The sequence below is a fragment of the Dermacentor albipictus genome, chromosome 1 (genome assembly GCF_038994185.2).
Source record: "Dermacentor albipictus isolate Rhodes 1998 colony chromosome 1, USDA_Dalb.pri_finalv2, whole genome shotgun sequence".
Taxonomy (NCBI): domain Eukaryota; kingdom Metazoa; phylum Arthropoda; class Arachnida; order Ixodida; family Ixodidae; genus Dermacentor; species Dermacentor albipictus.
The window spans coordinates 485980606-485995011 of record NC_091821.1 but is presented as its reverse complement, the minus strand read 5'-3'; the positions used below and the strand labels follow the sequence as shown (position 1 = coordinate 485995011).

Sequence of the window (14406 nt, the reverse complement as noted above, 5' to 3'; positions counted from 1 at the left end):
TGCAGCCTTAGAACAGAGAGATCATGATGATGATGATTATGAGATAGAGGCAATGAATGAAACCCTAACGAGGCTGGCTTCAGAGGCAGCAATTGAAGTGAGAGGCAAGGCACCAAAGCAACCAGTAGGCAAGCTCTCCAAAATAACAAAGGACCTAATAAAGAAACAAGAAAGAATGAAAGTGTCCAAGTCGAGAGATAAGACAGAATTCGCGGAACTGTCAAAACTTATCAACAAAGCGACAATAAGTGATATTAGAAATTATAACGGGAGAAAGACGGAAGGAGCCGTCAAAAATGGGCGCAGCCTCAAATCAGTGACAAGAAAACTAGGCATAGGACAAAGCAAGACGTATGCATTGAAAAATAAGCCGGGTAATATCATCAGCAATCTCGAAGGTATAACAAAGGAGCGGAATAATTTTATACTGACCTTTACAGTACCCAGAGAACTCAGCAGTACTCTATTCTAAACGATAATGTACAGTATACAGAAACTTCGCCTATAAGTAGAGATGGGGTCAGAAGGGCCTTACAATGCATGAAACGGAGAAAAGCGGCAGGAGAGCATGGAGTAACAGTTGATTTAATCAAAGATGGAGGAGACATAATGCTAGAAAAACTGGCAGCTCTCTATACGAAGTGTCTATCGACTGCAAGGGTTCCAGAAAATTGCAAGCATTTTAATGCAAACATTATACTAATCCACAAAAAGAGCGACGTTAAAGAACTAAAAATTATAGGCCCATTAGCTTACTCCGAGATTATACAAAATATTTACCAATATAATCTCCACTAGAATAAGGACTACACTGGACTTCAGACAACCAAGGGATCACGCTGGCTTCAGGAAAGGTTACTCTACGATGGATCACATCCATGTCATTAACCAGGTTATCGAGAAATGCGCAGAGTACAATGAGCCTCTCTGTATGGCTTTTATAGATTACGAAAAAGCATTTGATTTAGTAGAGATACCAGCAGTCTTAGATGCATTGCGTAATCAAGGAGTACAGACCGCTTACGTAAATACCGTGGAAAGTATCTACAGAGATTCCACAGCCACCTTAATTCTACACAAGACAAGTAGGCACATACTTAGAAAAAAAGGCGTCAGACAAGGAGACACATTCTTTATTTCATTCATTCATTCATTCATTCATTCATTCATTCATTCATTCATTCATTCATTCATTCATTCACTCATTCATTCATTCATTCTTTATTTACAACAAATTTTACAAAATACGGAAGCATTACTGCTCATTACAAGCCTTACTGAAACAATCTCTACAATGCTATTCACTGCGTGCTTAGAAGTATTCAAGCTATTAAACTGGGAAGGCTTAGGAGTAAAGATCGATGGCGTATACCTCAACAGCCTTCGGTTTGCCGATGACATTGTTCTATTCAGCAACAATGCAAACGAGTTACAACAAGTGATTGAGGACCTTAACATGGAGAGCTTAAGAGTGGGGCTGAAGATTAATACGTAGAAGACAAAGATAATGATTAATAACCTGGCAAGGAAACATGAGTTCAAGATCGCAAGCCAGCCTCTAGAGTCTGCGAAGGAATAGGTTTACCTAGGCCAACTAGTCACAGGAGGCCAAGACCATGGGAGGGAAATTCACAGAAGACTAAAAATGGGTTGGATCGCCTATGGCAGTCATCGTGAGCTCCTGACTGGGAGCTTACCGTTATCATTGAAAAGGAAAGTATACAATTAGTGCACTTTACCAGTGCTGACATAAGGAGCAGAGACTTAGAGGCTGATAAAGAAGCTTGAGAACAAGTTAAGCACACCGCAAAGTGTGATGGAACGAAGAATGCTACGCATAACTTTAAGAGACGGAAAGAGCGCGGCTTAGATCAGAGAGCAAACGGGTATAGATGATATTCTAATAGACATTAGGAGAAAAAAATTCTGCTGGGCAGGTCATTTAATGCACATACTAGATAACCGTTGCACCATTATAGTGATATAATGGATACCAAGAGAAGGGAAGAGCAGTAGAGGACGGCAGAAGACTAGATGGGGCGACGAAATTAGGAAATTTGCGGGCGCTAGTTGGAATCGGTTGGCGCAGGGCAGGCGTAATTGGAAATCGCAGGGAGAGGCCTTCGTCCTTCAGAGGACATGAATAGGATGCTGATGATGTTTACAGCAATTTCTACTTGGCACTAAAGCTGCGACTTTTAATTCGTGTATTATTCTAGCATCTTTCTGTCGCATTCGTTCTTTTTGCCCCTACGGCGAAATTGGGATTTTTAAAACAAACAAAAGTGTCCAAAGGCCAGATTCGAACAGAGGCCATCTAGCAGTTAAGTCTCATGCTTTAACCATTAGGGCAAGGGCGCTTTCCCCCATGACGGCGGGCCCGGCAACCGGATCGTTGTTTTGATGGGCTATATTGAGGAAATTATTGAAGAATAATTAACTCGTCAACCATACGACCAAATGTGGGCCAAACCCGACAATATGTCGGCGCCCGTCCGGCGGTCCTCACACGAAGAGGTAGAGAATGAAGTGCCATGTGTAATGGCTTTGCCTCTACCTCCTTCCCACCTCCCAACTACCCCCGGAAGACTTTGTCTTTTATCTACTTTAACTGGACGTTTAACCCCTTCCAATGTTAACATTTTGTTGTCTTTCTTTTTTATTATTATTCGCACCATGCACCGACAGCATGCCGAGTGTCCTTGATCAAGCCAGAAGTGCGAAACTCTTAAGGAAGGTATCAAATGAAACTGGCAGTATTGTCTACACTCTGGAAAATTATGGTGGTCCTACGATTCTAAGAGATATGCATATACTCCATTGAATTCGTAAGAATGTCCTGAATTACTTGTCTTTTTGTCGTATTAGTGCTCCGGTATCTACAAATAAGAACGCACGAAGCATATAAACACAGGACCAGCGCTGTGCTGTGTTTCTTGCATCCTCGGTTAAACTTGTAGTCTGTCACGCCAAGTGGCCCAAACTAAGGTACTACTCAAAAAAGTGAAGGCCACCCCAAGATAGTGCTTCATAAGAATTCAAGAAGCAACCGAGAAGGTCGCTGTGTACTTTATAGAACACATTATTCATTAAGATCTGTACATACAAAAGCTCTCAGCACATCCAAATGCAGTGAGAGCACATGCGTTATGCTTTCTCCGTTGCAATTACCTAGATAAATAAAAAAGTTATGGCGAGCTTCGTGCTGCTCACTCTTACAGGAAATGGCCAGGGGCAGATTTGTATTGAACGACCCTCACAAATCTATCCCTGTGACCAACCCAACCACACTCAACAAGGTTCATGCTCTTTGTGACTCTAAGCTGTTTCCTCGGTAAATAAGCACTGTGCATTCTTTGTTTCTATACTGTCAGTTCACATCCCTGTAGCCTTGCATTTACAAATTTAGAGCTGATGACTTTATTTCTAGTCTGCGACTTTCTACAAATCAATCTCTTTGCCACGTTTATGCTTAACTACTTGAGTTATATCAGTTGAAGTGGAAGTAACAAGCACTGAGTGAAATTGAAAAGCTTGACAGAATTTCGTGTTCAAAGAAAATTGTGGGACGATTGTGTATTTCATGCGATATGCAATAATATTGCAGGATATCATACTAATTCTATCATTAAAGTGAATGGAAGGCTCCAAGGTACCTTCGCATTGCTATTTATCAGTTGTTGATGCGAAGTCTTAATAGAAGTGATCAACTTCCAGGACGAGTGATAAGTTTCTTAAGCCTCTTTAATGAAATAAAAAGGGTTATTTTGCTGCCTTGATTACGGCTAGTAATTAGGAATCAAGGAGGATTTTTATTGGAAACGGTGCTCTTATCCTGGAAATTTATTTTCACTTACTCTTCACCTAATATCAAACAGAATTACGAATATGTTTAGCTAGAAGTTCCTGCAGAGATACGTATGTAGATAACTCGATACAAAAATGCAAGCTCCCATACCTCAAGAATTTTTTTGCAGAGAAGGCTAAAGGATTTACTAACGGGCTATCGCTGCACTTTTTCCAGGAATGGTACATGACGAGCCATGGTTTCATAGACTTTTAAAAACTCTTAATTATAATGTAATGGTTCCATTTCAATGTTATACATCCTTGGGCTTCGTCAGTGTTTTTAAGCGATCTCCGCTCACGTTATCACGGAGTTTGTCCTGTCATCAACGCTAGATGACATAAAAGAATTAGAATCGAGCGAAAGAAATAGCTACATAATAGCGACCGAGTGATCTCACTTGGCTGCAGATATGAAACATTGCACGAAACGTTTTTAATAGTGTAAGTCATTTATTGCATACAGACTCCTTAGATACACTTCAAGCACAATCACCATTGTTCGTTGCCTCATAGGCAAAACAGCACAAAACAAGTAAAACAATTTGTCTACCACTATAGCAAAACAAGTGACTAGCCGGCCCAAGGGCCTCCAGCACCGGCGCCATACGCGCCAGCTTTCGCTCCTGCATAACGGCCGGCTCCACCTTTTCCGGCACCTGGCCCAACGGCTGGAGCAGCAACAGGATTGGCGTTGAAAACGGCGTCTGCACTGGCTCCCGGAGCAGTTCCTGGCTCGTTGGTGTCAATCGTAGCACGGAAACCGTTGGCGTCCGCTACGTACTTGACCGTACGGAAGATACCATTGGCATCTCGGTAGCCGTACGAACCGGTCTTAGCGTTGCTGGCGTCGCCTTGTTCCTTGTGAAAGAGCTGGGTACCGAACTCGTCGGTTGTGTCGTAGCCAAAGCTGTATGGTTGAGGAGGCTGGGAAAAAAAAATGTGCATACGTTGTTAAAGCAACCTTAAAAGTGAGCCGTCAGAATTGTGCACAACACTGATCATCTATGTGAGACCCACTGTAGTACGGCATACGGGGCACTACAATCAAGAGAAAGATATGGGAAGACACGTTAAAAAAATTAAACCTAATCCATTCGAGCGTAGAAGTACTCAGCGTTGAAATCAGTTTTGCAAAAATTTGCAAGACGAAACTCGCATTATTTTTTGAAGGGGAAAAATGGTCGTCGACCATAGACTAGCTCAGAGCTGCAAGTAAAACCTGTACAGGTTGTCACAAAAATCTTCCCGAGACAAAAAAAAAATGACTACGAAACTTTTGTTTTGAGGAACCCTTGTGCCTTATTTCTTTCTTCTAGTCGCGTGTGAATGACGATTTTTTTTCCTTTGATAAATCATATATGGACTGAATAAACAAGGTTAACGAATATATGATGCTGAACGGAAAAATAAAAACGGGGGCCACGCTATATGTGGTCAGATTAAGTTAACATTGGGCAAGTAGATTAGGCACACCGCAATGAGCCCTCAGCGAATCGTGAGCTAACAGTTGTTCTTGTACCTCACAATATGAATAAAGTTAGAACAATCGTAAGATATAGTTCCATATTAGACAGCTTTGTTGACTTCCCACAAGTAAACTCATACTTTCATCAACACTTCCCCATGCTGAAGGGAATGATGTCGGGCAATATTAACACTAACTTTGGGGTAGTGCTTGATGTTCAAGAAAGCGTTTTGATGTTCTTAACAAAACGTTGCACACTTGTTTAGGTCTTCAGGTGATTTGCCGCGTCAATGCGTTATTTCGAATGAGTGAGCTGGCAAACACGCCCTATCAAGTCTGATGCAGTATATTTTCTAGCCGCATACCAACAGCACATCAGCATACATGCAGCAGACCAACAGTTGTCCTGGACCTGATAGGATTAGGTTTCACAAAAAAAAATACGAGTGCTGTCATGTAAGAAAGACTAGCGATGACGTTGCAGTTCTTATTAGGAATCATTACATTACTCCCCAGCAAGTGTCGCAACATGACCGTTTCTTCATCGCTGAACATAAGAATCGGATTGTCTTGAATAATGAGACGTAAACGATGCATCACATTAGGGCAATCGGTGGGATGGTAACGTGAAGCTATAGTTGACTAGGCAAAATAGCACTGCTCTAAACATGATGTCAGATTCACAACCGTGAGCCATTGCGTCTTCACGAACGCCGGTACACTCACGTATGAGGCGCCTCCGCCAGAGAGGCCAGGAGTAGCGGCCGCGGCAAAGAGGGGACCGCCGAAGCCTCCAGACTGGAATCCCGCGCCTCGGAAACCGGCCCCCGAAAATCCATGGTGACCGCCGCCAAACACATTCCCCGCGCTCGCCAAGGCGGTGACGGACAGGAGGAGGACAGTCTGGGTCAGAGGTACGGCACACATTATGATCGCCTGCACATAACTACAGTATTAGCGCGAAGTGCAGTGATAATTGAGGTGCATATCCTGAGAACAAATTTTATATGTACGTGTATCTCGCACATTGAGGCACCGCGGCTTCTGTTTCATTTTTGAGAGATCTCCGCTAAATAAAACAGAAATAACAGCTGAGAAGAACCGAGCTAAACGAGTCGTTGCTGTGCTATTAGAGAATGACCAACACTGGCAAAAACGGCGCATGCGACAAAGTGCATCGGATGTGTTCCGTATACAAGCGCGCTTACCACACACGGTGCTTAGAAATTTGTTATTTTGGAAATTTCTTATTGGGAAATTACATAAGACATCCATCGTGTTACTAATGAAACAGTAACACTATGGATACCGAATACCGAATACTAATACCGAATTGCGAGCTTTAAAACATCATTGCGATACGTTCTTGAATCTTTAGCTCTATCAAAAAGCGAACTTGAACTTTTCGTGTCCGCAATCACCTGCCTAGCACCCTTAAAAATACACTATCAGAATTCTACCCCTATATATCTATAAGCTGACGCGTCGGATAGCCGTAGCCGTAACAAATATTTTCGGCGAAATAAAGAAAGCAGTATTACAATATATCTCTACCTTAAGTATCGTATCCATCGGAGGAGTATTCACGCTGAGGTGTGTCTGGCAGGAGACTTGCAAGATTCTCGTAGCTCTGGGAAGACGGTCTTCGCTTTTATACACCTGACCTAACTGTGCAACGGCCGCACTTTCCCGGGATGCGCGATGAGAGGCGGTTCCTCTCTCCGCTTCACAATTGATCCGGTCACGGAGAGGGAACGTTAGACCAGTCGTCCAGCGGAGTCGCGGAAATGAGCAAATCCGCTGGTTTCAAGTGCTTTACGCCACCGAAGCTACCGCGTGATTACACTGAGTGCTGGCTCGTTATCCGTTCACACCGAGGCGTGATTGTGATAACTTTCTCAATTTGACCGCTGTAAACATTTCCAACTATCGCGCCTCTGCATGAGATAAGACCGACATTTTATAACTGTTCTTTATTCCTTCGTAAGTTTTTCTTCTTTATTTACAATAGTGAACACTATTTCTCGTTGCACCCTAATCCATGCACCAGATTCGCAATCAAGCTTCCTTGATACCTGTGATAGTAACGTATCTTTGGGAACCAGCCATACAGCGCCCCGTGTCCTGGAAGTGAGGTGGAGTGAAAACGCTTGGAAAAGATTGGACATCCAATGAATGTGTTGGATTCTATGTGAAGGAGAGTTTCAGCAAAGCGAGCAAACAAATGCCACACGGCTAGCTGTGTTTATCTGCACACTAGGCAATGTGTAATCTCAGGCAATCTTGATGTTTATTAACCACTAAAGGGACATATTTTGAAGAGGGTCTTATATGATATATCGAAGCCATATGTTGCAACTTCAGCAGCACTTCATCATAACCCATAACAGCTGGTTTCTCATAGGAAGCTTTGACTTGAAGTTATTACTTACGATGTCGGTTACTAATTATGCAGTTAATCAGCGCACAGAAGAAATTATGCTATTGCATGCATTGTTGGTTCAATGCGATGCATTTTCCGGTAGCTGACTATCCAGCACTGCTTGGTGTTCGCAAAGCGTTACCAGGTTTCATTAATGTCCTGTCATTCATGTCATCGGAATAATGGCGTGCATGTCGTTGTTATGGCATGAAAGTCAGGTACGCATAGAATATCGTGCATATATGTCCACAAATACATCAGCTGAGATACCGAACATCTGAGCACCAGACAGCAGCCCCGCCCGAGAAGGCATGCAAAAAAAAACTCATAAAATATGGTCCACCAGAGCACTATGAACACAGAATTTAGGGGTGGTTCTCTGTTAAAAACCACGCAGTGGTTTTGCAATGTTCCCCGGGGAGTACCACTCATTATGAAATAGTAATGACATGCACCTAATTGCATAAATTTTCCTTTTATGAACTTATGTATATGAACATACCACTAATTGAATTTATTCTACGGTTTTTCAGTTTTCTGTCTAAAGACTTGTCCAAATTTGTTGAACTTCGTGCTGGAAAAGACTTCTATGCTTGACGGAATTAGCAACATCTGTTGCAAAATATCTTTCCAGTAGCACTTCAATAAGTGTTCGTATAGCAGGCTAAGATGACAGGATGCACAATAAAAGCTGAAATTTCCGGAAAAGTTAATATTCTTTGACCCCGGAGTGACGCCTACTTTGACTGCTTAGACCGTATGTGGCCAACTACGTTGTACAGGCATTATTTTATAATCACCCTCCCTTCAAAAAGAGATGGCGCGCGTCAGTAAATATTACTGGTATTTCCTGGAGCTTTCCGTTGTATATAGAAATGACACTAGTCGAAAGATTAAAAAAAATCATAGCAATAAGTACGATATTGCTTTCTCCGAAGTACAAAACCATCACAAACGTTCATCGACATCACAAATTTAAACAATGACATCCATATGTGCTGTTCATTTTTAAAGATGTTTTGCTTTTGGAATTGTGTTGATGTATTTTGTCTTTAGCCTAGGGTGCATGCGATATACAGTCAGCCACAAAAGTTTATGACCACGAGATCTCAGAAAATGTCCAATTTCTGTGCAGCTTGTAACAGTAGCCGGTAAAACCGAAACTCAGTGTTGTTGGCGTATTCTAGTAGATGCTGTAATCGCGAATACTAGGCTGCGTTGCTAGTCTACACAGTTATTGAGCTTTTTCCCAGATCTCGTGTTTCTTAAAATTTTGCGGCTGATTGTACGTATTCGAACGAAATCGGAGGGGCAGCCTTGCCAGCCGACCATACTCAAATCTGAAGGGTCTTGTCCCGTAGGGATGGGCTTTCTGATAACCTTATAATAGTGGAAGTAGTCTAAGTTTTATTCCGCAATCTTTCAAAGTGCTCTGCCACTCGTTCATCCGTACGTAACGTTTTTAGTCTTCCTTTAACGCGATAATTAAATAACCTTGGAATCCCAGTGGCAACTACCAGCCTATACAGAAGGCACATTATTGAAAATACTTGGAATTCTATTAAATGCGACTAGTTTGATTACACATTGGCTCCTTTATTGAGATTTCTTTTTCTCCTCATTGTCTACTCCTAGTTGTTGAACTTTATTACTTTAGGCGTACCTGCATGTGTGTCCAGCATGTCGCGGCGACTGCGCGAGTCGGCGATTTTGTATCCTGCTGCAGTCTCGCCTGGCTGCTCGTGTATCGCCTATCTTGCCGGTGTTCTCGTTCAACGAAACAAAGAACGGCACTTGAAACATCCCCCTGCAACTTACGTAAAAGAATGTCTTCTCAGTCAAGTTTATTGCAGCGGCCCATTTGAATGTGAGCGAAAAATTTGCCCTCATTTGCGTCGCCGCATCCAACTGACGTGCGACGAGCAAGATCACAAACGCTGTTCGTGGAGACCTCCGATGACGCTGCGCGTTCAGCCGTCCGCCTGACCGTGCAAAGTGCAGGGTCGCATCCATTGTTCTTCACTTGCGCCCCAGGCGGAAGTCGACGGGGCGGCGATCCGCCGATTCTCCTGTGACAACAGCTTCGGTGCCGTGCATCCACGCACACAAATCAACACGCTTCGCGGGCGAAACGTTAACCCTCGGGGAGGGAGCGGGAGTGCGCCGTCCGGAGAGGTCTCGTCTTTACGCTGCTTGTTCGAACTGTGTAATCGTTGCTACTTCTTCTATTGTCTTTCGCGGTCTCCACATAAATGGGCACACAGTAGCGGAAATCGGTGCTGCATTCCGCAGGTCGTTTTGCACCCTCCTCTTGGCAGTGACAATGAGGCCACTACCGACACATTACCTTCAGTAGGGGTGACTCTACGCCGTCTGAACCGTACGCTCAAACCTTTCTAAATTCAACAAAAAATACGGAAACAAGAGTAGTAGAACAGGAAGAAACATTCCCCAAAATATATTAGGTGAAAAAAGATCATATTTGAGGGCCATCGGAATTTATTTTACTCGCACGGCACCAAATGATGAGGCCAGCTTTTTTCTGCAGAAATCTAGTGTTTCCTCCAATGTCACAATTACTTATTATAATTGGTAGGCATGAGTTTGTTATTATAAAATATTTCAGGCCTAACTGTTTTTCATTTTCTTTCTGGAATGTGGTGCTGAATCTGACAAAAGTAAGGCGTATTCTAGAAACTATATGCAAGACGTGGCTATATGCGAAAGCGCCTAAATACTTTTATATATATGCCCAATAGACATGTTGCTAACCCAAATTTTTTGTCGTGCCACAATGTTAAACAACAGCCCCGCAAAACAGCACAAAACAAGTTGGACACATAGAATGTTGGCGAATTTATACAACTCCATAGAAGGCTGTACTGCTCCTCGTAATAAAGAATATGGAATATAGCGGCAATCACCGAGAAAGACAAACTATTTGTACCGGAAATTCTAAAAGAACACGCTTTCTTTTAGCCAAGACTGAAGCTGAAAACCACATCGCAAAATTTTGTTGTTCTTCCATGCACGACTTTTCATGGGTGGGCATACGAGCAGACTGGCACACAAGGTACTAAAATATCGCATGCGTATTCGCCATGTCTGAAACAAGGACCGAAGGACACCTTGGTGAAGCATGGTTACATGGCTTGGCTAGAAGTTGAGTGTCTTACCTTTAATTTTCTAATAAGTGAATTTCTATAAAATAAATGTTGCAGATGCTAGATTGGGCAGCTGAGATGTTTAGCGTGGAATGGCACCTATAATAATAAATCTGTGCTATTGTTACTTGCAAAATATTGAAACTGGAACCCGCACGGTGTGCAGATCGTTGGCCCAGTCGTCTCTTCTCAAGCAATGAATTTAAATTATTACTGTCACGAAACCACGTTACTTCCACGCCTGGCATAAACGCAACGCTGTCATAATGGTGTTTATTATTGAGCGCACGTGCGAAAAAAAAACTATATTTTGCGGAAAATAGTTGTAGTTTTTCCCAAGTGAAGGAGTACTGATAGCGGCAGCAACATATCAGACAAATTACACGATGCAAGCTTCGCAGTTTAGCAGGCGTTATAAATTGCAGCCAACAATCGCATACTAACTAAGCAGGCGTGCTGTCAGGCGGTCTCATAAAAAAAAGAACACGTACAGATCGCACTGGATGACCGCGAGCTTTCGCTGTAGAAACGCTGTAATGAAGAACGCTGTCAACGGGGAGAGCGCACGCTTGTCCAAAAGCGAATACTTCACGGTGCCGCTCGCTTCAAAGTTTTCGAATGTGCCACGTTTCCAAATCTCTGGCCACGCGAACTCCAATAATAGGCACTCAGGTAGGCTGCACGCACGAACACACCAGCCATCTCGGCCCGCCCTTACCCTTGGCCCGCGGCTCCGGCCGCAGATGGCTTCCAACATAACTGCGTGCGGGCCACGGATGCGCCGTTAGCGCCCAGCCGCATGAGCAGCCATGCGTGGCCACAGACGGGCTAGAGGAGGCCACACACGGCCACCTGCTTGGCGCTTTGTTCTCCTTGGGCCTAGAACGCAATATAGCTCATCGCGATCATTAGCGTTCATAGCCAATAACTTTGTGTCATTTCTGTGCAAACGCCGCATAATGAACGTGTCTATTCGTGTCCTAGAGAGAGCTTAAATATAAATTAATTTGTATTGCGAAGGTGAGAAAACAATCCATGGCCAAATTGAAAAACTGTTTCTTTGTGCCATTAGAAAAAGAAGCCCTACGGCTTTCTATTTTAAAATAAGTTTTTTCTTAGAGGAATGCTTCATGTAAGAGCGCGTGGACCGTGTTATCGCTGACATTCGGCATAGCAAAGGGTGCTTCATTTTCGTCCCCGTAACCCTCTCTGTGCGCATGTTTGTGTATGTGAATGTAAGTTCATGCGTGTGTGCGTGCGCACGTGAGCTGGGTGGGGATGCCTTGAAGCAAAGAAAGCGAATACCCCCACGTAATTCAGCGACGCGGTGTATGTTGTGTTCTTCTTTTTTTTCTTTTTCTACACGCTGTATGAGATAGAGACACCGACGACCACACCCAGACTCTTGCATCTAGCGACGCGGCAGCAACTACGCCCTGTCCGCCGCATCGCAGCGGAAATAACAATGCTGACCCCGCCATGGGACGCGTACTAGCGGAACGAGTGCCTGTAATTTGGCAACGCCCGCTGAGACGAGCAGCGTGTATTAAGACTCCGGCCGCGTCTTCCGAAAGCGAGCAGCGTGGGAAAGTGTTTTTCAGGAATTTCTCTGTGCATCCGGTCATCTAACCGCTTTACCCTGCGGGAGAGAATGAGGGCGTAAGAACTGCAAAGGCTCTACTTCTCTCTAAGAAAAAAAATTTGACATCGAAGAAGTTGGATGTAAAGTATTGTCAGGATTGCCCTACGGATGAATGTCTACAAAGACAAAATACGTTGAAAGGTGCGAGGGTCTTTAAAGACGTGTGCAGAAAAAGCTATCCAGTGCCTACAGACTGAGAACTTTTACATTTATGTTCTGTTCTTCGCGGCTGAGAGTACCTTAGGGGGTTGCCGCTCACTCGCTAGTTTTGGCTCTCTTTCTTTCTTTATTATCTGTAAAATTGATGTTCGAGGTGCGATAAAGCAACCAGCACTTCTTTATTTGTTCCTTAGGCTGACCACACAGAAAGCAGCTTTATATGTAGATATATTTTAATCTCCATTTGAAATTAGGAGCTCAACCATTTATGCAATAGCCTAGCGGCAAATGGGTCGCTCGATATCGTTTTTTTTGAGAAAATTTTCTGGCAGTGGGTCATATTTATGGCTTTTATTGAACAACGAAGGAGCAAATCGTGAAGAGGTCTTTACAGAGCCCACTATAAGAACATCAAAGGAAACGAATTTTGGCACAAACTTTAAAGCAGTGACAGCGAGCTAGCTCACTATGCTGCCGCAGGACTTTCGCGATGGGGCAGGCGTAGACCGCTCATCACTGCTTCAAGTCGTAAACTCATTGCAACCCTCCTGTCTCGCGACGGTAATGCCTTCATTTGACAACACCCGGATGAAGGGACAAATGGCCTTCCGCTTACGACATGCGCACTAAAGTGTGCACAAGATTTTCAGGCCACCTCATCATGCCGACCAACTGTAATATTTGTTTGGATGCATGGCCCAAGTCCAGCACAGACACAAAAACATTACCACTTAGCAATAGCGCGATGAGCTATTATCTACCTGTTCTCTTGCGAAGCCAATTACGTTTATTGCATGAACATCACCTGTCATGAGTATCGACAGCTACGAATATCCATTACCATTTTGAGTTGCCCATTTACATCAGTGAAATAGGCTGCCGCTTGCCACTGTTCCAGTCGATGACACTTTTAATGACAGTTATTTTGTTCCCGTTTCTGTCTAAGTGAGAATAAAATACAAATGCGTGCTTCGAGACGCGCGTTGCTGTAAGGCGCTATTTTATTTTCGAGCTGAAAGGAAGGGACAACTTGCTGCCGTCACTCGTTACATTGTGCATTGCTATTGGAGGAGAAAAAGAAAGCAGCATAAGAACAAAGCTCTTAGCTCTGCCATTAGAGCATCACGGGTTTGCAATCTCCTCTCAGGCGAAAAAGAAAAGCTGATGACCAGTTGTAAGTCGCAAATACCAACGGGGCGGGAAATGGCATAGAGACAGCGCAGTAATCGCGGCTCAAAGCGTCCAGTGCCGACGTTTCTCCTCGATTACTTTCTCCGCGGCAAGTCGGACGTCGGGGAGTCAGACGGCGCTCACGATTGCTTTAGAAAAAGGGTTAGGCCGTTCCCAAAACAAACGTCTACAGCGCTGTCACTCCTTGCGTATACGGGTGATCCGAGCGCTGCTTCGCAAAGCGAACAAGGTCGGCCGCCGTCGTCGCCGGCAGCTGGTCTAGTTCACTTCCGCGAGCGTGCGGGGGCGGAAGAAGAATGCGCTCTCTTCCTTGACGCGTGGCATCGTTACGCCTTCGGACAGGATGGGGCCACCCGCGACGACCTCCTTCGGAGCCCGCCCATTTGCGCCACAGCCTGTCTGCCCGCGCGTGTGTGTGTCGGAAACCGCTGCGAAGGCACCTTCCTCCCGCCACCGCAACTGCAGTGGCGGCACGTCTCAGCAATGAAGAGCTCGTTGCTGCCGTCGAGACGCT

At 44.2% G+C, this 14406-nt stretch overlaps 1 protein-coding gene across 1 annotated transcript; it reads right to left on the bottom strand.

Annotated features, from left to right (window-relative positions):
- Nucleotides 1-4288: 4288 nt before the first annotated feature.
- LOC135912104 (cuticle protein 16.8-like) lies at nt 4289-6970 on the bottom strand. The gene is made up of 3 exons (XM_065444489.1): nt 6869-6970; nt 6041-6217; nt 4289-4773 (listed from the first exon to the last, which is right to left on the bottom strand). Exons 1-3 carry the CDS (start codon nt 6884-6886, stop codon nt 4420-4422), a joined length of 549 nt encoding a protein of 182 aa, XP_065300561.1. The 5' UTR covers nt 6887-6970; the 3' UTR covers nt 4289-4419.
- Between the last annotated feature and the right edge of the window lie 7436 nt (nt 6971-14406).